Source organism: Pieris napi, chromosome 21, assembly GCF_905475465.1.
Source record: "Pieris napi chromosome 21, ilPieNapi1.2, whole genome shotgun sequence".
NCBI lineage: Eukaryota > Metazoa > Arthropoda > Insecta > Lepidoptera > Pieridae > Pieris > Pieris napi.
The window spans coordinates 432,975-460,780 of record NC_062254.1 but is presented as its reverse complement, the minus strand read 5'-3'; the positions used below and the strand labels follow the sequence as shown (position 1 = coordinate 460,780).

The window sequence follows — 27,806 nt, the reverse complement described above, 5'->3', positions numbered from 1 at the left end:
TGAGGAATTTAAATCTTAGAAATTAAATTGATTCGCAGAAAATCGGAGAAAACTAAAATTATTATAATGTACCTACCTACAAATTTACTATGAAATATATTTCTATACTCATTGAAATAGACTATGAACTACTGGAATCGAGCGAGTCTGTGACTTAATTCAATAAACTCAACGGGGTATAGCTGAACGAGCACAATACGCAGGCAAATGAAGTGTCCGCCCGTGTTATAACTATGTAGGTACCAGGTAGCTATAACTTCGGAGGGTGTGGTTGTACCGAGGGAGGCTCTATTCCCGCAATTAAAACGGAGTTTAATTAAGGCAGACTGATTTATCTAGTGGGTTATTCCCGGGAACAGCGCTTCTACGAAGTACTTCTACTTTTTGCGAGCGGTTCGCGGTATTGTGATGGACGGGAGGGAAAACGAGTCCTAAGCGTAGCAACTTAGCGCTTTGCTCTCTGTGCTGTTTTAAAGTTAAAGCTTACAAGATTATATATATATACTTTTAAAGTTTTTAAATGGCAAAGCTAAAATGCTATATAGACAGACTATGCGAAAATTTAATTTTTTGAATATTTATAAAGTAATTGTACGCTTGTACATAACTATCAATAATATTAATTTTTAGAAGCGTAATGATATAAAGCGCTTGAAAACAATGTTATACAGCGCTTTTTCTCACACGTAGGTTCAATGCTTAGCCCAAAGAACAGGGCGAGCCAGGTGTGATCGATACTCGGAATCACTGGACGCTACCACCCGCCGCATACTTTACATTCTAAAGTCCGAACTCTTCACACACTCTGTGCTCCTAGTACATTTAACGAAGCCTTATTTTACTTAGCAAAGCAAAGTTGCAATTTAATTTATTAATTTAATAATTATTAAAATTAAATATATAATATATAATTAACCAACCTGACATAATAGAAGGTGGATCTTATTTGGATATATGAATTCAATATATTCCTTAGGGTAACACGAATTCATAGATAGGATATACTCACTTGTCCAATTATGATTTGTAATTTAAGTTTTAGTTATAATATAATAAATACAATTAATTGCGCAGTTATGGAAAGAGTAGGTACCTATATAAAATTAATATTAACAGTTTTTATTTAATAGATAACTCTGATGTACCTACAACACAACTTCAATTAATTAAACGATTGAAAAGTAATTTGATTTGGCGATAATTTATTACCAGGGGGAGAGGTTACCGCGTCTTCAGACGTGGACCGAATACCAAACACCAATCAGGATTACGTAACAAAAGTCTACAGGTACTTACTAATATATACAGTGAGCGATTTAGCATTGTTAGTGTATTTCTGTATTTAGAAAGAAATATATGTTAAATGATACTATGCATAGTCTTAGTGTAATTTTTAATTATCGTATTCAGTAGCGAAATTGCCTTTTTTTATTTTGGAACAGGGGGCAAACGGGCAGAAGGCTGATGTTAAGTGATATCGCCGCCCATGGACGGTCAATGCCAGAGGTCTCGCAAAGGCATTTCCGGCCTTATAAAAATTGGTACGCTCTTTTCTTGAAGGACCCTAAGTCGAATTGGTTCGGAAATACTTCAGTGGGCTATACAGCTGGTGGTAGGTACTGTCTTGAAAAACGCTCAAAGTGATACGGTTAGAATTTTGTATTCTGCCTCGACGTCTGATGATGAAACTCAGCTGCCTATCTTCCAATGGTTCACGTACATAAACGCCCAACAATTGCTGAATCAAATTGTGATATAAAAAATAAGCGATATTATACCAAAATTCTCTTATAAATATGTAATCAATACGAAGAATGTCGCGCCACGGGTATAATTACGGGCAATTAATGATGTAATCATAATCATCCTATATATGGGCAATGGCCATACACAATCACATTATTCATTGAGTAAGTAGAAACGCGCCTTGGCTGCATATAGTATATATTACTCCTATTAACACATTATTTAATTCTGGCCGTTCGGAGTTGGAATGTCAAAAGACAAAACAATGGCGCGTGTCTGGACCAAAGACTGTTGACCAATCACGATTGAGCGAATTGCGCTATCGTTTCATTTTACAATCTTCTGAGTTACAGAGTTCTGCCCCAACAGCAGTTGAGCAGATTGAGCAGTTGCAACTTTATGTACTTTGTTTATAAAACCTTTTGCACAATAGTTCACGTTTATTGAGTAAATTGTTTATTGTAATTTATTTTATGATTATTCCTTTAATAGTAGGAGATATCTCTTTATACATAACAATATTTACAATTATAAATATTACAAAAGCAATAATTTAAAACTATTTTATATTTCGTAAATATTAAAGTAGTAAGTAAATATTGAATACGGTGTATTTATACTGTACTGTTTGCTTTAAGATTTTGATAAGGATAGATTTACGTTAGACACCTTATCAAAAGGGCGTGGAACAAGTGGAGAAACATTTGTACCATTGTTAGTAGTCACGATTTTTATTCTACAATTAAAGTTTTCAAAAGATAGTGCGACATTACATGAATTACAATCTAGCCTTTACAATAATAATTATTATGGATAATAATTAATAAGTATCTAATATTATGTTGACTTAAGTTTCTACGATACTAATGAACAGCTTAAACTGAGGTAATGTTCTTTAACAGTCTTAGTGTTCAATAATGTTTTGACACTATGTTCGTTTGTCACTTGTGTCATGAAGTGTCACTCATGAAGAAGACTGAAATTATGTGTCACCAAATAACGAACATTGCACGTGCTAAGTTTATACATTACGTACACGTTTCATTTACACTCAGTGAACCACAAAAGTGCGAGTAAAAGCTAGTAATAATACGTAATATTCGCGTGAAGCGATTGATCCTGTATGTTTATTGCATGACGTATTGTTTTTGTGAGCCGTAAAGTTGCGCGACACCTGCGGAATAATATTATCTCTGCCGTCACGCGTGAGAACCATAATGTCACGCGCAATCGCCTATAGCTTTTCATGTATGAATGGCGCAGAATCAATGTTATTTTTTTTGATAATCTATAACTAGGGGTGCATTTTAATCCTATATTGGTCACAAATAAATTGAGTCTAAGTATAGGTATATTTGCATTGATGGCTTTCAGCGCCTCTCTCATCCCTGAGGTCGTAGGTTCGATCCCCAGCTGTGCACCAATGGACTTTCTTTCTATGTGCACACTTAACATTCGCTCGAACGGTGATAAAATCGTGAGGAAACCGGCTTGTCTTAGACCCAAAAAGTCGACGGCGTGTTTCTGGCACAGGAGTGATCACATACTTGGCTATTAGACTGACATATGATCATGAAACGTATACAAATCTGAGGTCCCGACCTAAAAAGGGTTATTGCGTCCATTTAATAACCATTACAAAGACGCTATACGCTTTAGAGTGGCGTGGTTATATTATAAGGAATTAATATATGTTCCTTTGAAGTCTGTATTCAAAGAAACTGGTACTTATTTTTCATTTAGATATCTTTCTGCTTCTACTATGGATTAGTACTATTAATTAACATTTTGTAGCAAAACATGGAGTATACTAAACATAAAATTACATGATAAGGACGACTACAAGAATACAGAAATAGACAAAAGTACGTTCCAAAACAACAAGGAAATAAAATGGACGGAAAAGAAGTAAAAAAAAGGAAAATGGACATAATACGTATTAGATTGTTATCCAAGGGAAGGAAAGAGTAAGAGGGAACGTCAAGTTAATAGTCCAGTCAGTCAAGACAATTAATTCATTATAATTCCAAAAGTTTTCAAATTTTGATGTAAGGTCGGGAGTGGTATTAAAACAAACTATAAAATTTTGCAACCTGCTCTGCGGTCCGGAACATTGTTAAAAATAAGTTTTGGTCGTGAAAAAAATTCCAAAAGTTCTGCAAACTTGGGGAAGTTTTCGATATAATATTTCATATCACGTATAAAATTTGCAACCAACCTAAGTGTACGGAACATTTTTTGTTATTAAAAATTAATGTTTTTCTTTATTAAACTGAAGGAAAACGTTCCAAAAGTTCTGCAAATTTGACAGATATATCGAAAATAAAATAAATAACAAAAAATGTTCCGTACACTTAGGTTGGTTGCAAATTTTATACGTGATATGAAATATTATATCAAAAACTTCCCCAAGTTTGCAGAACTTTTGGAATTTTTTTCACGACCATACAGCAAAAAATTAATTTAATTGCAATTTTAACAATGTTCCGGACTGCGGACAAGGTTGCAAAATGAGATTTATTGTCGTCCCAATGTACCATTCACTTGACCGAAGTTTGAAAACTTTTGGAATTATTATCAAATTTTCGATTTCGAATGTCTATAATGACTGGTCTATAAAAGCTGTTAGCCTGGATAGAACGGGCCAGAATAAGAAAGGCTTAAATCAGAAGAGAACCTGCTCATTTTTTCTACAAACGTAAGGCGAAAGATAAAAATTTTGCAAATTGCAAATTTTACAAAGAAGTATAACTAACGCGTGTACAGAAGTACACACTCGTTTTTTATTTTAGCAAACGAAAGATATTGAAGAGTGGAAGCAACTTTGGAAAATATGTAAATAATACTATTTGTTCTACCTTTGTAATTACCTTTTGGCTTGTCAATGGAAAGGGCCCTAGCGAAGTGTTCGTCGACGACCGCTGCAACGTCGCCTGAGTAGTGCGTGAAGACCACGCAGTTGGCGCTGACGTACTGCGCACGTGCACGCCCAATCGCCGCACATTCGCCCTCTGACTCGGATGAGCCGCCGCCTGGGCATACATAATATATATTAGTAAAATAATCAAAGGGATCTATGTGTTTTATATTAAGACGCAGTTATAATTTTTTTTAATAGATATCTCTTTTGACATTACAACTTTTGGTTTATTTTTATTTTAATAAATATATATTTAAAATAAGTAATCTAGTAATTATATCTAGTTAATTACGTTTTATACTTATATAAATAAAATAAATGTTTAGTGTAAGAGTGCTTTATAAATATGTCCAGTAGATAGTTATCAAACGCAAGGGAAATATGATTTAAGTAGAAGGATATTACATTTAAATGAAACTTGTAAACATAATTTTAATAAAACCTTAGTGTTACCCACTCTTTGACATTATTATTAAAGCTTTATTAAGTAATTCAAACAATAATTGTTTACATTTCTTAGTATAAAAATTAAGGCTGGTTTAGTTAATGCTCCAATATTTGTATTTGTATGGCGTATAGTAAAAACCCTTCACCATATTTTTCAATTTCTCCTAATCTTCCTTTTAAACAGTAGATAATCTTTAAAAAAAAGCAGTAATGGCGTCAGTGAAACATCAGTATCCCTTATTGACCATTTGCAAAAATAAATAATTATTTATTTATTTAAACAAATGGTCAATATGGTTATTATTGTGTTAGTTACAATATTGTCCTAAATATTATATAAGCAGGTTATTTACTTAATTATTGAGATGTGGTGAAATCATACATTAAGCCTTAAGGCTATATCTACAGTTCAAAATTCAAAAATCCAAAGTCATTTATTCATATAGGTAACAAAGTATACACTTATGAACATCAAAAATTAAATATATATGAAATGCTTCTAATTTTACATTTACTGCCAGTTCTCAAATCAAGGGCGTAGAACGGAAGAGAAGAACTGGCAATAAACACTCCGCCACTCTTTTAATAGCCAAGTTTTTTGTTTTACACAACGTTTGTAAGGAGCTGCAACCACTACAACATGTTCCACGTGACATCTTAAGTAATTACTAATAGTAATAATAAAATAAATTAAAAACAAAGATTAATTGTCCTCTATCAGCAATAGGCATGGTGAAATAGGAACACGCACTTACATTCTCGTGGGAAGAACGCGCATATACATAGTCGAAGTATATTTACAAGCTATCTTTTCTAAAATATATATAACAATTATGAAAAACAAATGTTACCAAACATGAAAATAAAATTACTAGCGAAACAGGTTAGAGTTAAAGTATATTCAATCACAAAATTAAAAAGGGCACATTCAGTCCGCTGTTCCGCTATTATTCTATGCATCAGCTTAGTTAACAAGCTTACCATCGGCGCTAGCTCTTCCTTCCTCCTCCTTAGTACGCAACCTTGGCGAATGCGCATGGTGCGCGTGCAAATGGGCCGAGTGCGTTGGGTGGGCCGTGTGAGTCGCGTGTGCCGTATGGGCCGCATGGGCTGCGTGGGCTGTGTGGGCCGTATGGAGCCCATGAGCATGTGGCGGCGAGGCGGGCGAGTGCGCACCGGAGGATGCCGAGCCCGTACTAAGCGCACCGGCCGCGCTGTAGTCCCCCGCATTGGTCGCACTTTGGACGTTCAACTAATAAAGAAAATTATTATTATTTATACAATAAAAAAAAGTAAATTATGTGAATATAATCTGAAATAAATAGGTTATTATAAATATTTTAACAGACAATGTTTTGCCATACATAGCCAAAACAAAACCGATGTCTTTACCATCTTAGGAATATCGTAGTTGGCTAATGTGATTTCCGGTTATGCATTGTATGAATTAGTAGTGACAGGTACGGCTAAGCATACCTTGAATTTTCAGTACATATGAACTATTATCGGCAACTCACGAGACACTTATGAGAAAATACTTTTTATCATATTAAATTTGTTTATGTTTTTTTACATGTTAATGAACGTATCGTGTTTAACAAGAGTGGTGACGCGTTTAAACCAAAAAAGTATTTTTTTTCAGTATATATCTAAAAAATAATATGCTAAAATTATCACTAATTAAAGTGCAGTGATGGCCTAGTGGTATCACCGACTCTCATCCCTGAGGTCGTATATTTGAACCGCGGCTGTGCACCAATAGACTGTGCTGTCTATGTGCTCATTAGTGGCTCGTACGGTGAAGGAAAATATTAAGAGGAAACCGGCCTTAGACCTAGATAGTCGACGGCGAGTGTCAGACACAGAAGGCTGATCACATATCTGTCTATTAAAAAACAAATACACAAACATACAGAAATCCTAAAAAGAAAACGGTTTTAGTGCCACTGGGTGAATTATTACAGTAAATTGTAGTTTACTGTATGCATATATTTATAACATACCTGTTCATAAATGTTTCGATTAAAGAAGGAAAAGACTTATATTACATAACATAGGAAAAACTATAACAAGAAATCGTGATATATCAATACTAATGTTCACATCAATTATTTCCTCAATCACTTGTATTGCTCTGGTCTATAGGGTTGACCATTGATTTACTTATGTAGTATAAGTGGGAAAGTAGTAGTTCAATGGGAAAATTATAAACTTGGATTTAAAACATATTTAGAGGATTATTCGAGATTTGAAAATATAATATGTCAGAGCAATGGCGCTGGTGTCAGCTGCCAATATGTCACAGAGCTGGTAAATTATCAAATCAAATCAATCAATCATTAATTCATTTAGGTAACACAATGTACACTTATGAACGTCAAAAAAGAAAATACATATTAAATGCTTCTATACGTAATATTACATTTACCTACTGCCAGTTCTCAAATCAAGGGCGTAGAACTGAAGAGAAGAACTGGCAATAAACTCTCCTTCACTCTTTTTAAACGGATATAAACGTGAAAGTCCTGACAGTTCATATCCGTTATTGTTTGTGGTTTATTCGATTTGTCAATATTACTAGATTACACATTAACAGACTCTTTGATAGTCTGTAATAACGGCGTTTATGTCAGCTGCCATTGTCATTATAATTTAATAACATCAAAGTCAAATCAGTCTAAACTGTTATTTGATTTATCAATGTTGCTAGATCTAAAAATTAATTCCACGATCGATAATAATGACTATTAAATTATTATTACTACAGACAACGACTGTGATTGGTCAAACCCACGTGACGCATCATCTTGCGTGAGAAAATTGGAGTAAAGATGCTGATGACCAATCACAATTGAATAGATCCCTCCATCGTGTGGTTATGGCAACAGGCATATGGGCAGCAGGCTTATCTGATGTTTTGTGATGCCCATGGACACTCACAGAAGGCTCGCAAGTGCGTTCCCAGCCTATTATGAATTGGTACACTCTTTTATTAAAGAAAAGTGGGAAAATAAAAACAGAACGAGCATTTTACAATTTATAACCTAACCGCAGCCCTAAGGGCTCTTCATACAATATTAATATAGAGTAATATTTTCTCAGGCGAACCTTACCGTTCTAATGTCAAGGCCTTTTTAATTATTGCAGATGTAATGCGACAGTGCCCTAATGCGGGAATTACACAACGAATAAAATATCGTTAATTAAGTACTTACATAAATCGTATGCTTTAAGAGTTGATTTATGTTATAGCAAATTAAAAAGCGCAAATTATCTGGGGTAAAGCTAGTATAAGAGCAGTGTTGGGCTAGGAGTTCCGGTGTGCGACTCTCATACTTGAGGTCGTAGGTTCGATCCGGGCTGGATCCAATGGACTTTCTTTCTATGTGTGCATTTAACATTCGCTCAAACGGTGAACGAAAACATGTAAGGAAACCGACTTGCCTTAGACCCAAAATGTCGATTGCGTATGTCTATGAGATTGACAAATGATCTTGAAACATATACAGAAATCTGAGGCCAAGACCTCAAATATTGTAGAGCCACTGATTTATTATATTTTAAAGCTGGTATAAGTCCCAGAATAACGACCAATATTTAAGCCTTGAGTTGTTTAAGCTATCGCGGAATATGCTTAAAATAAGTTTTAAGAATATCCATAGTGTACAATCACCTCCAATATGAGCATACCCCACATACACACCTTCACGTACTTACCCTCACTTTTACACCATCACACAACACAGCCAAATTAGGTACCATTTAGTTAATTGTATTGAATAATTTAAATTTGTTTGTTTGCTTTTGTAAATTTTTGAACCTTTTTGTAGTTAAATGTATTATGTATTCCATCTCTGGATATATTTTCAGTGTAACTGTTTGTTGTTATATATAATTTATGTTAGCTGTAGGATTACGAAATAAATTAATAATTACTGTTTTATTGCCAGGTTTGGTATTAGTGAATACTTGTAGTGGTAATAACATTGGTAAGCTGGTTAATTCCAGTAGCATTCGTGTTTATATTGAATATACATACATATATACATTTTACAGCCATTATTCAATTAGTTTAGTAGATTTTATTTATTTATTTCGTAATCCTACAGCTAACATAAATGATATACAACAAAAAACCAATTAAACTAAACGTATAGCTAAAGACGGAATACATTATACATATATTCAAAAAGGTTCAGATATTTACGAAAGGAAAATATCAATAAGAATTATTAAATACGTAATAACTAATACCAGATTCGACTCTGCTGTGAGGGTGTGCTCATGATGCAGGTAATTTAGGATATTCTTAATACTCCTTTGAAGGATATTCCCCGTTAGCTTTAACAAGTCGAGGCTTCAATATAGAGTAGGTAAGTTTAGAAACAAGGGGAACAAAATATTGTAGATGATCCGAGGTTTAAAAAATTGTTGTTACCTTTCATAAACTACAAAATTTAAAACAAGGCAAAATAATTGTATGTTAAATAAAAGTAAATGAATTCACTAATTAGTAGGAACATAAATTGTGTTAATTAATACCTTAGGTATTCAAGAATAACAACTGCTTGCAGGCTTTAGCCAATCTTACCATGTCTGTCACGAATGCGTCATGTTCGGATGCAGAATTAATTTTATATACATAACATTTCAAAATAAAATGGAAAGGATCGATGCCTTTGAGATGTGGGGCTGGAAACGTATACTAAAAATACCGATTACTGCAAAAAGCACCAATACATCGATCCAGACCCTACTCCACATCGGGACTCGCCTGGCTACTATATGCCGACACCTATTTGTTTCTTATTTCGGACATACAATGCGCAAAGGCGATGAGAACTTGGAGAAACTGCCCTGCGATTCTGTAACTCACTTTTCGAACTCACACAGCGGTTTTTTCGCATCGGCGGTCGCTCTCAAATCAGTCGTGAAGCAGTCATTTTATGATTTGGCATTCTAATAAACAATAAACTACAAGCTCCCATCTTTTCGGAATGCCAAATCATAAAATGACTGCTTCACGACTGATTTGAGAGCGACCGCCGATGCGAAAACCGCTGTGTGAGTTCGAAAAGTGTGTTACAGAATCGCAGGGCTGATCGTGGTTCGACACAGAAGACAAAGATGGATGGATATTTTCTGTCCCTTTTAAAGTGAATTTGTGATCCATCAGTGTCATAAATTTATCATATAAATGGGAAGCTGCATACTTCAGCTATTAATATATACAGTAGTAGCAAATAAAAACGTAGGCAGTACTAATACAGAATATTATATAACATTATTTAAATGTTAATTTTTAAACCGGGAAAAGACTTTATAATTTTATTAGTTTTTAGTAAAACCTATAACGTAACAGGTGGCGGTTATCTGTGAATCTCGGTATCAGGTATCACAGCTAATGAGCTTATCTTTATAGTCTAGGCATAAAGGTGCGACCCACTTTACTCTGTTTTCACTTTCATAGTATCAAAGACTTTAAATTGAATTGAATTCCAGAATTTAGTGCCTTTAAGGACCTTTAAGGACCTATTTATTTAATGACGAATCACAAGTGTACATTGTGTTACCTACGTGAATAAATGATTTTTGAATTTTCAGATGATACTGAATAGTGACTTCCTATTAATAAATATATGATTTTATAAATTTCATTCAAGCAAACACCAAAGACAGAGAAATGAAATTAAAACGTGAAAATGTATTTCCTTTTATAAAGTATTTAATAAAAGTGGAAAAAAATAAAATCAAATTTTCACATGTTACAAATATACCGTGAAGAAAGATTTTACTCATTTGTAGAAACAAACAGGGGTTCTGTTTGTTTCATACCGTTGTTATCATACCGATTAAAAATTAAAAAGGTGTATTTTTTATGAAATCAACCGGAACATCCGTCAGTTTCTGACAAAAAATTAAATAACAGTCAGGAAATTAAATATGTCTAAATTAATTCTAACAAAATAGCAACCAATTTGTCTTATTCAACGTGAAGTCTACAAAATATAGTTTATGTCTGAATATTTAATTTGTATAATATATAATTGAAATCAGTTAAATAGACAGTAACAACTGTTGCGTTACCTAAAAATCTCATTTAAGTATTTGTAAGTACTACATACTTGATATCTATATTCGATACTTGTATGCAAATGAGTATGTAAATCGCGAATTCTTTACGCGCTAACATGACTAATATGAGCGTTTTGTCTTACAAGACTTACAAATTATTGATACATGAACAATGCTTCGGTACTTAGCGGAAGTTATCTAGTTACACCACGTTGTCTAGTAAATAAAAATGGTTTTGCATATTAACGATTATAATATGGTTTAAATTACGTTTAGAATAATACTGCTTTTCGTTTGTTTTTAATTATTTTCTGTGTGTATCTGTTGCAAAAATGCACGAAATCGTTGCATAATGAATGTAATAACAGTTCCAGAGGCTTTTTGAAGTTATACTTCTTTTGTCGCGTTAGGGAAAATTGATGAGAGTAAATTATGCGCGCGCACAACGTCACAAAAACCCGACACCCTGAAGTTAGAATAGTCAACATTTTAAAATAAAAAATGGCCTTTCTTTAATTATGTAGAATTTTTGTGAGATTTAAATAAACTTTATTTAAGTAGATAATGCGTTATAACAAAACTTTCAATGTATTAAATACCTTTTTCTATTGTCAGTGTCGTGTTGTGTAAAAATGTTGAAAAGATTTTTATATTGTTACCCCAAAGAAGTACCTATAACTTCTAACGCGTGTACATAAGTAGTACACACACATGTTTTTTTTCATAATAAATTCTAACTTATTTTACTATAAAACTAATTATAATCTATTAGTAAAAGTGAATACTGACCCGATCGTACTGAAAGTGCGGCGCGTGGTGGAATGATCTGGCGGCGCCGCGGCCGTACAAGTAGGGGTAGTACGCGCCGTACATCACCTCGGGGCAGCTCACCGCCATCCCGCCCGCGCCGCGCGCCCCATGCCCCCACTACCCGCACCCAACTGACCGTGCCCGCTAATAGCTCGTGCCCCACACACAATGACCGTGCCCCTGTGTTGGCGCAACGCGCTCTGGCGCGTACGCTTATCTGGAAGATAAACATATGGTTAGGGAAGCAAGTCAATATAAAAGCTCTATTTGTTGATTTGGTGGTGAGAACGTAGAAACCAGTTTTATGTCAAATGGTCTGTGTTCCCACTTAGTCACTGAAAGCCCAGAAGTATGACATAGCTTTTTATTTAATGATATATATATCGACGTAGGAAAGCATATTTGCTGTAAGTAGACAAAATACCTAAAGTGACTTTTTACTGCCATTAGAATCAGAAAAAAAAACCGCATCGAATGTCCTGGGTCCTGTGCCTCTACGATGAAAAAAAAATTACATGCGCCGTTGAAAACGCCCGTACTTATATTTTTTTTAGCAAGATTAAATGCTGTATGTAGACCAAAATCCAGTCATTTTAGACAATTTGTACTTACAGCAAAAGAAAAACTGCATTTTTTTCTTTACACATACTTACTTCTTCCCATTTAAAAACTTAACGCTACTTACAGCATTTCTGCGGCGTGTGATTTTTACATTCGTTTACTTACAGCAGTTTTTTTTTTACCATTTACGACTCTTTATTTCAAGCAAACATTACATTACCAAATGACCCACTGCATTTCTAGATCTAATCATAATTATAAACTAATCTTACATCTTGAATTGCAATTGAAAGTACCCAAATACATAAATGTACTGCATACAGCATATTTACCGCCTGTAAATTGATAATATTTCCGCGCGTACATTTTTCTTCCTTAGTTACAGCGTTTAAAAGGTTTGTGATTTAAAAAACGGTTTGCTGTAACTAGCCAAACACGTAGTTATAGTAACTTTGGATAAAAAGTTTACATTGCAAATGGTGACTGGCAGTTAAATAAATATATGTTTCAAAAATGGTAGCAATATCATGGATAGGTTCGACACTATTAATTTTTTTCCGAAATTAATTAAGTTTTTTTGGCTCTGGTGAACAATTGCAATATGTCTACTTACAGCAAATATGCTTTCCTACGTCGATATATAAAAATGAAACCCCTTTTCCGTTGTCACGACATAACATGAAAACGGCTTGACCGATTTGTCTGATTCTTTTTTATAATATTCCTTGAAGTACGAGGATGGTTCTTACGGAGAGAAAAATTTAAAAAATCTAGTGAAAAAGTATAAAAACAACACTTTTCTATATTCCCATACAAAATATTCGTAATAATATTTAAAGGCAATTTGAACTTTAATACCATATCATATAGTTCAAGTGTTAGTGGAGGGGTTCCGGGAAGGTAAATTTTTATTTTTTGACATAATGTATTTGTTGTATTATCAACTTTCTTTTTTTTATCTTACTATCTAGACCGGTATCCCGAATAGCAGAATAAGTATTTAAAAAAAATAAAGAATCGACTGTTAGGCGGTAGATACGATGTTCGCCAGGCCAGCTAGTAATATATAAAAGTAATCATTACTTTTTAGTATTGTGTAGTAGTAATTTAAATAATTTATTATTTAAATAGTTCGGCATATACTCTTCCATGCCTATACAATTTATTATTCGCATCATCACATTTTTCCAGTGGCACCTCGAAAAAAAAGTTGCCATCATACGAAACCAGTCTAGCACATATTAAGGTGTTGTCATTGGTGAATCGTAGAAAATAAATTGATGTATCGTTTGCATTTAAGATAGTTAAGAATCAGCTTGATTGCCCCAACCTTTTATCAAAATTACGATTTCGTGTACCATCTAGATACCTCAGGCATCATTCCATTTGTACCTCCTTTCCGAAGAACGCCTTTTGGTCAAATCTCACCGATGTCTAGATTGAGCATTCCGATAAACGAGCTAGGTCTGGATATCCATAGTTGCTCTCCTCACATTAAAAAATCGATTTTCGTTTAGTTTTTCTAATTTTAATTGTTTGGTTTAATTTTTGTATTATCTCTTCCTATATGTTATGTTTGCCTATAAGTGCTTATCACATTAAAAATTATATATTGTGGTTCGTTTAGATACCATTGTATCAGTGTGCCGAGCGTTAGCAAATTTTTTAAAAAGTATAAATAAACAGAAATAATAAAACAAAATGGAAAAGTCAAGTAAGTCCTATATCATAAATGGGGCGAAAAAATTGAATTGAGATTGCCAATTTAAAGCAATCAACAAAGTGCTCAAACGCAAAATGCAATTTAAAAAATTATCTACGAATGAACATCGATTGTAGATAAATATTATGTGCCTGTGACATGCTATTTGTTATTTTCGTAAGTGAATGTTTTTTTACACTTAACAAAGTTTTCATATGTTGCAACAGCGCCTCCATTCTGATTTTGTGGAAATGTAATTGAACGATCATCGAAAACTTTCTCTTTAATATAAACGTTTACCGAGATAGTATCACATAACAAACATGTTACCCATAAAAAAGCTGCCATGGAAAATAATAGTGAGAGCAATGTTGGTGTAGTCTCTCATACTTGAAGTCGTCCAAAACACTTTTCTCTATAATATTCGCTCGTACGGTGGAAAACAAATCGTGAAGAAATCTACCGATTTACCGACCTACCGGTCGTAGACGTAGATTTTACGTTTACGTTTGACGTAGATTTTTTAATGAGGGAGAGTATTTAGACCTTAACTTTTCACAACCATTATAAATAACTTAAAGAAATAAAAATAGAAAGAGAGAGAAAAAGTATAATTCAGATGGAATTGTCAAATATTACACAGAACATTTTATGTGATGTACAAAAATGGCAATATTTTAATATTTATTTAATTATTTATAGCCTTATATCAGAAATACAAAATATATATTAAATTATTTATAAAAACACTCCTGCCCTAACAGACGACCCTAAATTGAAAAGAGTGTACAATAAGTGAATAAAATTTACAGACGAAACAAAAAAAAAGCAAACATACGAAATTAATTAGGAAAATGAAAAAGAGCCGTTAACCTTTGTAATTCGTTAACTAAATTAATACACCGAATCATATGTGCCCTTTTCAGAAGGTTAGTCCTAGCTGTGGGCACATGAAGTAACGGCGGACGATGTCGCTTTCTGACATACCCATCAGGTACATTGAAGCTAAGGTACTGAAGTACTGCCGAATTACTGTCCTTGCCATGTAACAATTTTATGAAGTACATCACAAGCGCGAATTATCGGCGTAGTCTTAGCTCGTTGTAGTCCACAGAACCAAGAATAATTAAGGTCGGTTACATGAGTGGGTAAAAAGGGTACACGCCGTACATCCTAAGATAGATGTGCCTCAAAAATTTGATTTGTACCTGCTCCAACATCACCTTATACTTAATTTCATATATAGCCCAAATCGCTGAATTATGCTCTATATGACTTCTCACAAGTCTATTATTATATATTATAGTTATTGTTTTTCTTAATCTACTATAACCGGTTATGTGTGCGTACGCAAATAAAAATGGTCCACCATTTTTCCTATTAAGGAAAAAGTATAAATAAACAGAAATAATAAAACAAAATGGAAAAGTCAAGTAAGTCCTATATCATAAATGGGGCGAAAAAATTGAATTGAGATTGCCAATTTAAAGCAATCAACAAAGTGCTCAAACGCAAAATGCAATTTAAAAAATTATCTACGAATGAACATCGATTGTAGATAAATATTATGTGCCTGTGACATGCTATTTGTTATTTTCGTAAGTGAATGTTTTTTTACACTTAACAAAGTTTTCATATGTTGCAACAGCGCCTCCATTCTGATTTTGTGGAAATGTAATTGAACGATCATCGAAAACTTTCTCTTTAATATAAACGTTTACCGAGATAGTATCACATAACAAACATGTTACCCATAAAAAAGCTGCCATGGAAAATAATAGTGAGAGCAATGTTGGTGTAGTCTCTCATACTTGAAGTCGTCCAAAACACTTTTCTCTATAATATTCGCTCGTACGGTGGAAAACAAATCGTGAAGAAATCTACCGATTTACCGACCTACCGGTCGTAGACGTAGATTTTACGTTTACGTTTGACGTAGATTTTTTAATGAGGGAGAGTATTTAGACCTTAACTTTTCACAACCATTATAAATAACTTAAAGAAATAAAAATAGAAAGAGAGAGAAAAAGTATAATTCAGATGGAATTGTCAAATATTACACAGAACATTTTATGTGATGTACAAAAATGGCAATATTTTAATATTTATTTAATTATTTATAGCCTTATATCAGAAATACAAAATATATATTAAATTATTTATAAAAACACTCCTGCCCTAACAGACGACCCTAAATTGAAAAGAGTGTACAATAAGTGAATAAAATTTACAGACGAAACAAAAAAAAAGCAAACATACGAAATTAATTAGGAAAATGAAAAAGAGCCGTTAACCTTTGTAATTCGTTAACTAAATTAATACACCGAATCATATGTGCCCTTTTCAGAAGGTTAGTCCTAGCTGTGGGCACATGAAGTAACGGCGGACGATGTCGCTTTCTGACATACCCATCAGGTACATTGAAGCTAAGGTACTGAAGTACTGCCGAATTACTGTCCTTGCCATGTAACAATTTTATGAAGTACATCACAAGCGCGAATTATCGGCGTAGTCTTAGCTCGTTGTAGTCCACAGAACCAAGAATAATTAAGGTCGGTTACATGAGTGGGTAAAAAGGGTACACGCCGTACATCCTAAGATAGATGTGCCTCAAAAATTTGATTTGTACCTGCTCCAACATCACCTTATACTTAATTTCATATATAGCCCAAATCGCTGAATTATGCTCTATATGACTTCTCACAAGTCTATTATTATATATTATAGTTATTGTTTTTCTTAATCTACTATAACCGGTTATGTGTGCGTACGCAAATAAAAATGGTCCACCATTTTTCCTATTAAGGAAAAAGTATAAATAAACAGAAATAATAAAACAAAATGGAAAAGTCAAGTAAGTCCTATATCATAAATGGGGCGAAAAAATTGAATTGAGATTGCCAATTTAAAGCAATCAACAAAGTGCTCAAACGCAAAATGCAATTTAAAAAATTATCTACGAATGAACATCGATTGTAGATAAATATTATGTGCCTGTGACATGCTATTTGTTATTTTCGTAAGTGAATGTTTTTTTACACTTAACAAAGTTTTCATATGTTGCAACAGCGCCTCCATTCTGATTTTGTGGAAATGTAATTGAACGATCATCGAAAACTTTCTCTTTAATATAAACGTTTACCGAGATAGTATCACATAACAAACATGTTACCCATAAAAAAGCTGCCATGGAAAATAATAGTGAGAGCAATGTTGGTGTAGTCTCTCATACTTGAAGTCGTCCAAAACACTTTTCTCTATAATATTCGCTCGTACGGTGGAAAACAAATCGTGAAGAAATCTACCGATTTACCGACCTACCGGTCGTAGACGTAGATTTTACGTTTACGTTTGACGTAGATTTTTTAATGAGGGAGAGTATTTAGACCTTAACTTTTCACAACCATTATAAATAACTTAAAGAAATAAAAATAGAAAGAGAGAGAAAAAGTATAATTCAGATGGAATTGTCAAATATTACACAGAACATTTTATGTGATGTACAAAAATGGCAATATTTTAATATTTATTTAATTATTTATAGCCTTATATCAGAAATACAAAATATATATTAAATTATTTATAAAAACACTCCTGCCCTAACAGACGACCCTAAATTGAAAAGAGTGTACAATAAGTGAATAAAATTTACAGACGAAACAAAAAAAAAGCAAACATACGAAATTAATTAGGAAAATGAAAAAGAGCCGTTAACCTTTGTAATTCGTTAACTAAATTAATACACCGAATCATATGTGCCCTTTTCAGAAGGTTAGTCCTAGCTGTGGGCACATGAAGTAACGGCGGACGATGTCGCTTTCTGACATACCCATCAGGTACATTGAAGCTAAGGTACTGAAGTACTGCCGAATTACTGTCCTTGCCATGTAACAATTTTATGAAGTACATCACAAGCGCGAATTATCGGCGTAGTCTTAGCTCGTTGTAGTCCACAGAACCAAGAATAATTAAGGTCGGTTACATGAGTGGGTAAAAAGGGTACACGCCGTACATCCTAAGATAGATGTGCCTCAAAAATTTGATTTGTACCTGCTCCAACATCACCTTATACTTAATTTCATATATAGCCCAAATCGCTGAATTATGCTCTATATGACTTCTCACAAGTCTATTATTATATATTATAGTTATTGTTTTTCTTAATCTACTATAACCGGTTATGTGTGCGTACGCAAATAAAAATGGTCCACCATTTTTCCTATTAAGGAAAAAGTATAAATAAACAGAAATAATAAAACAAAATGGAAAAGTCAAGTAAGTCCTATATCATAAATGGGGCGAAAAAATTGAATTGAGATTGCCAATTTAAAGCAATCAACAAAGTGCTCAAACGCAAAATGCAATTTAAAAAATTATCTACGAATGAACATCGATTGTAGATAAATATTATGTGCCTGTGACATGCTATTTGTTATTTTCGTAAGTGAATGTTTTTTTACACTTAACAAAGTTTTCATATGTTGCAACAGCGCCTCCATTCTGATTTTGTGGAAATGTAATTGAACGATCATCGAAAACTTTCTCTTTAATATAAACGTTTACCGAGATAGTATCACATAACAAACATGTTACCCATAAAAAAGCTGCCATGGAAAATAATAGTGAGAGCAATGTTGGTGTAGTCTCTCATACTTGAAGTCGTCCAAAACACTTTTCTCTATAATATTCGCTCGTACGGTGGAAAACAAATCGTGAAGAAATCTACCGATTTACCGACCTACCGGTCGTAGACGTAGATTTTACGTTTACGTTTGACGTAGATTTTTTAATGAGGGAGAGTATTTAGACCTTAACTTTTCACAACCATTATAAATAACTTAAAGAAATAAAAATAGAAAGAGAGAGAAAAAGTATAATTCAGATGGAATTGTCAAATATTACACAGAACATTTTATGTGATGTACAAAAATGGCAATATTTTAATATTTATTTAATTATTTATAGCCTTATATCAGAAATACAAAATATATATTAAATTATTTATAAAAACACTCCTGCCCTAACAGACGACCCTAAATTGAAAAGAGTGTACAATAAGTGAATAAAATTTACAGACGAAACAAAAAAAAAGCAAACATACGAAATTAATTAGGAAAATGAAAAAGAGCCGTTAACCTTTGTAATTCGTTAACTAAATTAATACACCGAATCATATGTGCCCTTTTCAGAAGGTTAGTCCTAGCTGTGGGCACATGAAGTAACGGCGGACGATGTCGCTTTCTGACATACCCATCAGGTACATTGAAGCTAAGGTACTGAAGTACTGCCGAATTACTGTCCTTGCCATGTAACAATTTTATGAAGTACATCACAAGCGCGAATTATCGGCGTAGTCTTAGCTCGTTGTAGTCCACAGAACCAAGAATAATTAAGGTCGGTTACATGAGTGGGTAAAAAGGGTACACGCCGTACATCCTAAGATAGATGTGCCTCAAAAATTTGATTTGTACCTGCTCCAACATCACCTTATACTTAATTTCATATATAGCCCAAATCGCTGAATTATGCTCTATATGACTTCTCACAAGTCTATTATTATATATTATAGTTATTGTTTTTCTTAATCTACTATAACCGGTTATGTGTGCGTACGCAAATAAAAATGGTCCACCATTTTTCCTATTAAGGAATACTTTAATTACCACTTAGTAAACTTGATATGACAGTCTGAAGAGTAGAAGTGTGGAAGGGAGTAAATACCATAATAAATACGCTCTTGTATTCAAATCAATGACTACAATTTAGAATTTGTAAAATGGCGGCTAACTTAAATATATCAAAGAGTACATAACACAAATTAATATTTATTTTAGGAAGCACTTACCAGAAGCGAATTGACAAGTCACATTCACAAACATTCATTTGTTTATCGTCTTTTGTTTAAGCAATTAACCAACAAAACAGCATATTTATTTGCTCAGTTTTAGCGAACAGTTTATCCTACAATACTTTGTATTTACGAATTACATAACGAATGCACTTTTGTAAAGTCCTACCCAAGATTTACGATGCAGACTTAGAATTAGATTTAATTATTAAGATTAATTACAAGTAAACGCTCCGTTTTGCGATGTTTTCTATAAAATAACTGGTTTCTGGACGACCTTAAAAAGTCGAATAAGAATAACCAGTATTGCACAGCCAGTGAGGGTTCTGCCTTTAACTATTTATATAATTAGCTACTTTTAACTGTGTAATATATGGAAGTAGTGCCGCAAGGTTGTATGTACGAGCATTAATAAAGCTATAGTCAAAAATAAATATATTAAATCGACGTCTTTAATTATTGTTCGTGATAATAATTAAACCTATAATAAAAATTGAATTGTATGTGTTGTAAAGCTTTTAGAAGCTTTGAATGAGGGTTAAGTTTTCATTTAGTTTTTGTTATTATTTTATTTATTTTGGTTTAGTTATTTTTTTTATTTTGCGTTTACTTGTTTTATTTTTTCCATTGCTAGCTCGCTTATGTTCCAATATAATTGATGTGTATGTGTGTAAAATTTATAATGTCATAATTTATTTTATTGTATAATTTTATACGTAGGTACCTACACAATGTTTTAGAACTTATAAACAATTAAATAATTAGAAGCAATTTTTCAGATACTTCCTAAGGTGATGTATAGGTGACACAGAAAAGGTAGTTTGATATATGCGATATTGTACAACCTACAATTATTACATTTCAAATACTATTTATTTAAAAAGACTCAACATAGAATAATGAAATCTAAAATCGTCTTAAACGAAGGATTAAGAGAATTCTCGGTTCCTGAACCCTAAAAACTAATGGACAGTTAAAGCAGTTTACTTAACTGGTCGAACAAGTTGACATATGGTTATACTTGTACGGCAAACGACTTGGGAGAAATTAAAAAACTGAGAAAAGGGTAAATAATTAACTTTTGTTTGGTACTTCTCAATTGTTTTGGTTTAATGCATTGTCTAAGATATATTTTATTGTGATGTTTCGGGATTTGTAGTGATGTTTATGTAATGAGCGTTGCGGTCAAGGGCGGCTTACAACTAAGCGTAAAAAACGTATTGAATTTAGCACACAGAGGTATTAAAAAGAATCAGAGGCACTACAATCCTTTTTAGGTCTGGGCCTCATATTTCTGAATTTGTTTCATGATCATTTATCAATCTAATAGGCAAGTAGGTGATCAGCCTCCTGTACCTGACACACGCCGTCGACTTCTTGGGTCTAAGGCAAGCCGGTTTCCTCACGATGTTTTCCGAACGAGCAAATGCGCACATAGAACAAAAGTCCATTGGTGCACAGACGGGGATCGAACCTATGAACTCAGTAATGAGAGTCGCCCGCTGAAGCCACTAGCCCAATAATAGGCTAGCATCGGAATCTAGCAATTCGTTACACTACACTGTCTTTTAAAACATAAACATTCATACTTTTTCACAAAATTCAAGAGGTTGTTGTTGCAAAGAATTCCATCACCAGACGTTGATGAAATACAAAATTCCAGTACCAACTTGATGTTATCATTCATCACCTGAACTACTCTGTGGGGCCTTTGCGAGGTTCTGAGAACCCTACACAATTTAGGACCCTTCTGGAAAAGAGATACGGATTCCTAAAAGGCTAGGAATGGAGCCAGCTATCTGACAGTATGTGTATAGGCGGCAGTGTCACTTAACACCTGGTGAGTCTCCTGCCCACAAAAAATAAGAAAATATATTGTTAAGTTTATTAAACTGCTAATTAATCTGTGATACGCTGAGTGTTTTAACATCTACGTACATTTAACTAATTATTCATTAATTGTATAAATTAAACTTTTTTCTTTGTAACTGTATCTGAGATCCGTTAGCTAGCACAACAGTTTACCACAGTAAGTTTGTACACAACATGTTTTTCGAAACCATGATTCATTTCATTTTCATCGGGATCGTTCTCTATAACTTTCTTAAATCTGGCCTAAAGATTTTTTTTTTTTTTTTTTTTTATGTAATAGGAGGCAAACGGGCAGGAGGCTCACCTGATGTTAAGTGATACCGCCGCCCATGGACACTCACAATGCCAGAAGGCTCGCAAGTGCGTTGCCGGCCTTTCAGGAATTGGTACGCTCTTTTCTTGAAGGACCCTAAGTCGAATTGGTTCGGAAATACTTCTGTGGGCAGCTGGTTCCACATAGTGGTGGTGCGCGGCAAAAACTGCCTTAGAAAACGCTCTGTTGTGGAACGATGGACGTCGAGGTGATACGGATGGTATTTTGTATTTTGCCTTGACGTCCGATGATGAAACTCAGCTGCAGGTATTAGACCGAACAACTCCTCTGAACACTCTCCATGGTAAATGCGGTAGAAGATGCAGAGAGATCCCACATCTCTACGCAACGCCAAGGGATCAAGCCGCACTGAAAGTGACTGGTCGTCGACGATTCGAACCGCTCTTCGTTGAATACGGTCAAGTGGAAGGAGCTGGTACTGGGGAGCTCCCGCCCAGAGGTGAGAGCAGTACTCCATATGGGGCCGAATTTGAGCTTTATATAGTTGCAAGCGGTGGCCCGGAGTGAAGTACCGTCTCGCCTTGCTGAGCACACCAAGCTTTTTGGAGGCTAATTTAGCCTTTCCTTCCAGATGACCGCGAAACTGAACGTTATTCGATATGTCAACGCCCAGTATTCCGATGCTAGCTGAGGCTTTAAGGAGAGTGTCTTCAAAGAGGGGAGTAGCGACAAAGGGAGTTTTTTTTTAGATTACGATTAGATTTTAGAGATTACGGCCGATGTCTATTGTCAGCAGCTGCAAACCATGGAAAAGCTGCTTCACGACAACGTTAGACGACACACTGCACAACCGACTGCTACCAAGTTAGAGGAGCTTCAATTGGAATGTATTAGACATCCCCGAACCCAATGGATAACCAATTTTTCGAAATTTGGATTACTTCTTGCAAGGTAAAACATTCAACTCTGATGGGGCAGTTGAAACTGCCTTCAAAGATTTTTTGATTTGCGTCCAAATGGTTTTTTTAGTAAAGGGCTCAATGAACTATCTATTAGATGGCAAAAGTGCATAGCAACGGTACATAGTTTGATTAATTAAATATATTCCATTTTAAAAAATCTAGTTTTTGTTCCTCCCATACAAACGGCAATTTCATATGTAAGGACCTAATATTAGGTCCTTTTTCACTTAGACTTAAATAAAAATCCAGTCATAAGCATGTTTCATTAAGAAAACAAGTTTTAACAGTCCTTGAGACAAATTTTAAGTATGATTTACGTTTTAGATTAGAGGTCTAATCACTTTATTATAAAAGTCTGATAGTTTTACATTAATCAATACCTGCCGTCGGAAGGCCAGGCATGGTTAGACTTCACTATCGACTTTATCTGTTCTAAATTATCAGAAAGTATTGAGTAAGTGTAGATATTAAAACTATTTTTGATAATTGTGTTTGTATTTTTACGTTTAAACACTTTTATAATGTTCTTTCACGTTTAATTTACAATTTAGCAGCGTTGGCCTAGTTGCATAAGCGTGCCTCTCTCATCCCTGAGGTCGTAGGTTCAATCCCAGGCTGTGTACTAATGGACTTTTATTTCTATGTGCGCATTTAACATTCGCTCGAACGGTGAAGGAAAACATCGTGAGGAAACCGGCTTGTCTTAGACCCAAACGTCGACGGCGTGTCAAGCTGATCACCTACTTGCCTATTAGTTTGATGATCATGACACAGGTACATAAATCTGAGGCCCAGCCCTAAAAAGGTTTTAGCGCCACTGATTTATTTTATTTTTAATTTACAATTTACAGAAAAAGCATAACTTTAGTCATTAGTCTTTATTTATATTTATGCTTTAATCATTAGATGTTTGTGACAAATACCTACCTATACTGTAAGTTATGAATAAAAACATCATATATAAATAATAGCATGTATTTAAGAAAATATATTTTTTTTAAATTGAAATCAAAGTTTGCTATCCTTTACAAGAAATGTTGCTTTTAGGGCTAAACCAATTGCAAATAACAGTGCCGTCACACTTTTTACCAGCCAAAAACTACTTTAATTTTCACATAGACAAAGAGATTCATTGTCTGTTTTCGTAAGGTGATATTCGGAGAATCAGGTTGAGATTCAGAGACCAAGTTGCCAAGCCAAGTTTCGTTAATCATATATATTATTAAACATTGTTCTTGTCAAACTTTGCAAACTGGTTTCTATTGTTTTTGGTTTCTTGATTACAGACTAATCTTTTTTACTAATCTGGCCGACCAGGTGAACTGACGATATCGACAAGGAGGTTGATTCCCAGTGGATACAGAGCCAGTGCATGGCGTACTGGAAGAAAATGGAGGAGGCCTATGTCCAGAAATGGATCAAATAAAGAGGCTGATGATGATGATGAAATCCAGATAATAATAATGCATTGCAAAAACATATGCTGAAACTCCATGCTGAATTTGAAAGTGTATAACTACGGAGAAAATAGTTGCAACTTCAAAAGTAGTTTTTTTGGTTATAAACCAATAAACTAATTTTTAACGTAATCATAATAAATAATGTAATGTGTATGAGTCGCCAATTTCCTTCACAAGGCGAAATTAAGCCCAATTTTACTTCCAGCGTTTCTGAATGCTTACAAATATGATCGTATGTGATGAATTTAGACATAGTTCGTGCTAAGACTATTTCCCTTTAGCGCTAAGTGTGACTACCGTAGGTCAAGAACGTATTAGATTAGATACAGTATATCTAGTCAGTCATATTTCTTTTAAACTATGAACTTTCATAAAAAAATATGTCAAAACGGTGATTTTATTTTTGACAGCTCGACCATAACTATCCGTACAACTTCGACGGCTCCGGAGAACAAAATGATAGCCGCTATTATCATAGTTTTATTATTATTGCAAAATTGAGATCCTGAGGTGCTAATACATCTTACCATTTTTTTTCAGATTTTTCTTTTGTTTATTTAAAAAGTTAGAAAAAGATATTATTTTATTCAACGATTTTTTTGGATGTAACAATATACGATAACATTGCCTTAGCAAAATATTTTTCATAATTACGCACAATATCGGCTTTTATCTTATTATTCTAGTAAATAATACCTACCGCGTCTATGACAAACGCACTTATGTGAAGAAAATGTGAAGAAAAATTTACATTGAGCCAGAGAGAAGACATTATGCAGCAGTATTATAAATTAGGAGATCATGAGCGGCAATGGCAACAGTTGAGAAGGTCAAAAGAATCAAGTTAGATCGAAAGAATAATCGCACCCAAACAGTCAAATACTATTTTGATTTACAGAAACAGAAAGTTGAAGTATGTAGGGCCTTTTTTGCAAGCACTTTGTGTATATCAAATCAGACAGTTCATACGGCACCGACTGGTCATGGCCAGAGTGAGGGCGATTCGATGCATTCTACTATACGTAGAACGTAAGCTGAAAAACCAAGTTGTGTATACTCCAGATCAAATGTACGCAATAATTACCCTGTGCCAAAGTAAATGGCGAGAAATACATTATTAAAGAAATGTTACAAAGTGATTTCTACGACATAATAATAATAATTTTATTCATCAGACAAATACAGTCCATTGATTGATTAGTGAGTTAGTAAGAATAGTTTCTTAAGATTAGATTATTAAAAGAATTACTCGAGGACAAACACTGGGGTAAAGATGATGAAGGTAAGAAAATAAAGTGGTCTAAAATAATGGAAATCAATGTAACCAGTTGAGAACCATTCATCTTGCGGTTTAAATATGATTTTGACGCTGAGTATTCTAAGCTCAACGTGGAACGCCAACGTAGATCCAAACGGAGTGACACAGACATGCTTCCAATACACCCAATATTTAATGACAGTCCTGAATTAAAAATTGTATACACGGAGACTCTGCCAATACGTAAAGCCCTACATTCTGATCTCATAAGTCTTTGTAAAACAAATGACATACCAAGCTACTATCATGGTTCCTATGAATCTCTTAAATTTAATGATGAGGCAGAAGCACCAACTGATAACTGTGCTGATGAAGACTAATTTTTTTAAAATATTGAGCAACTAATAATAAGACTTTTTTTAAATTATAATATACTTTTGGATAGAAATTAATTAGTTTTGTGATTTTGAATGTTTACTCGAAGATGCCACTGAATTATGAAGATTTGAGTATGGAGATAGATAGATTGATTATAGACTGATTTATTTGAGAGTGACTTTATGTTATGTTTGTTTGGTTATGTTTTGTTTTCTTGAAAAGTATTATTTTTGTCATCATCTTTGTTGGCTTTAAATGTTGGTCCCAAAATAAATAACAGTTGATTATAATTAAGTAGTTTAATTTAAATACGTCTAATTTACTCATATCGTAAATTCATTATGTGAATAATAACGCGAATAAGAAGATAATATTAGATTATCGATATTTCTGGAGAGTTCGTATATCGTAGAATAGCATGACAGGACTATATTACAATATTCGTATGAATGAAGTTTAATTGAGAAAAAATTATAAGTGCATGTTAGCAACACATGTTATTATTAAATTTAGTCTAATGTTTTATTTCCTAAATATCTCAAGTTCAGTGGAATATTTTAAAATTTCAACTGAGTATAGAGATAACACTAAAAATTAGCTATCATTTAAACTAACTCCCAAGTTCCTACCTAGGACCCAAAAGAAGTAATCTTACTAAAACGGTTTTTTAATTTTCCTGTAAAGTTGTGATTTTGCATTTATCATTTTATTCTCCGGAGCCGGCGACTTGTATTATTTACAAGTTATTGAAACGAAACGTTTTTATGCTGCCGTTACAAATACGGTCATTTTATTTTAGATACTATTTACGAAAGTAATCAATTGATGTATCCCTGCTAAAACCTTTGATTTCAAGTCACGAAAAGAATTTCGAGAAGTCATAGAAGTCCGGTTTTAATTCAAAATCGATAAGAACTTTGTATTTAGGTAGTTTAACGGTCTAAGCTTTTTAAGTTGGCCGTTTTAAGTTCTTTAAATGACCCTTTTATTTTATTCGTTTAGCTCAAAGTCGTTAAGTCGATACCTGCTCATATAATTCCGATAAGAATCCGATAGGAGTTGATTTATGTATTCGGCAAGTTATCATTCATTGCGATAGAATCTTCGATGTTTCGCTAATGTTTATAAGTTTCTCTGTGTTAGTTACTTAAATATTAGGAACTTTTTGAATTAGATAATAACTTTGATAACTTACACAATTAGGACCTAAATCTGAAGAAGAGAAGTAAGAATACTTAATTTAAAAATTATCTAAGTAAAGAAAGCATACAAAAAACAAAACTGTTCTTTAATCATAAGTTGTAAAATTTGTTAAGTTAATGATATGACAGAGCTGTATTTGAACCAGACAACAAACTGTAATTCTAATTATTTTAATTAACCGTTATGAATCGAATTAATCTGACATACGACAAACTTAATTCCTTTTCATATAACTAATATATAAAAAGAATAACAACCAATTAGGTAAATAAGCAGCCTATTTAACAAGT

At 33.7% G+C, this 27,806-nt stretch overlaps 1 protein-coding gene across 2 annotated transcripts in view; it reads right to left on the bottom strand.

Annotated features, from left to right (window-relative positions):
* Positions 1 to 27,806, bottom strand: part of LOC125060353 (protein vestigial) — a 40,117-nt gene that overhangs the window by 12,002 nt on the left and 309 nt on the right. For both annotated transcript variants that reach the window (XM_047665227.1, XM_047665226.1), the window contains exons 2-4: positions 11,978 to 12,215; positions 6,095 to 6,365; positions 4,617 to 4,778 (exon numbers count right to left, since the gene is read on the bottom strand). In XM_047665227.1, the coding sequence (XP_047521183.1) occupies positions 4,617 to 4,778; positions 6,095 to 6,365; positions 11,978 to 12,085 (541 nt within the window). In that variant the 5' untranslated portion in view covers positions 12,086 to 12,215. The remainder of the gene's footprint in view (positions 1 to 4,616; positions 4,779 to 6,094; positions 6,366 to 11,977; positions 12,216 to 27,806) is intronic.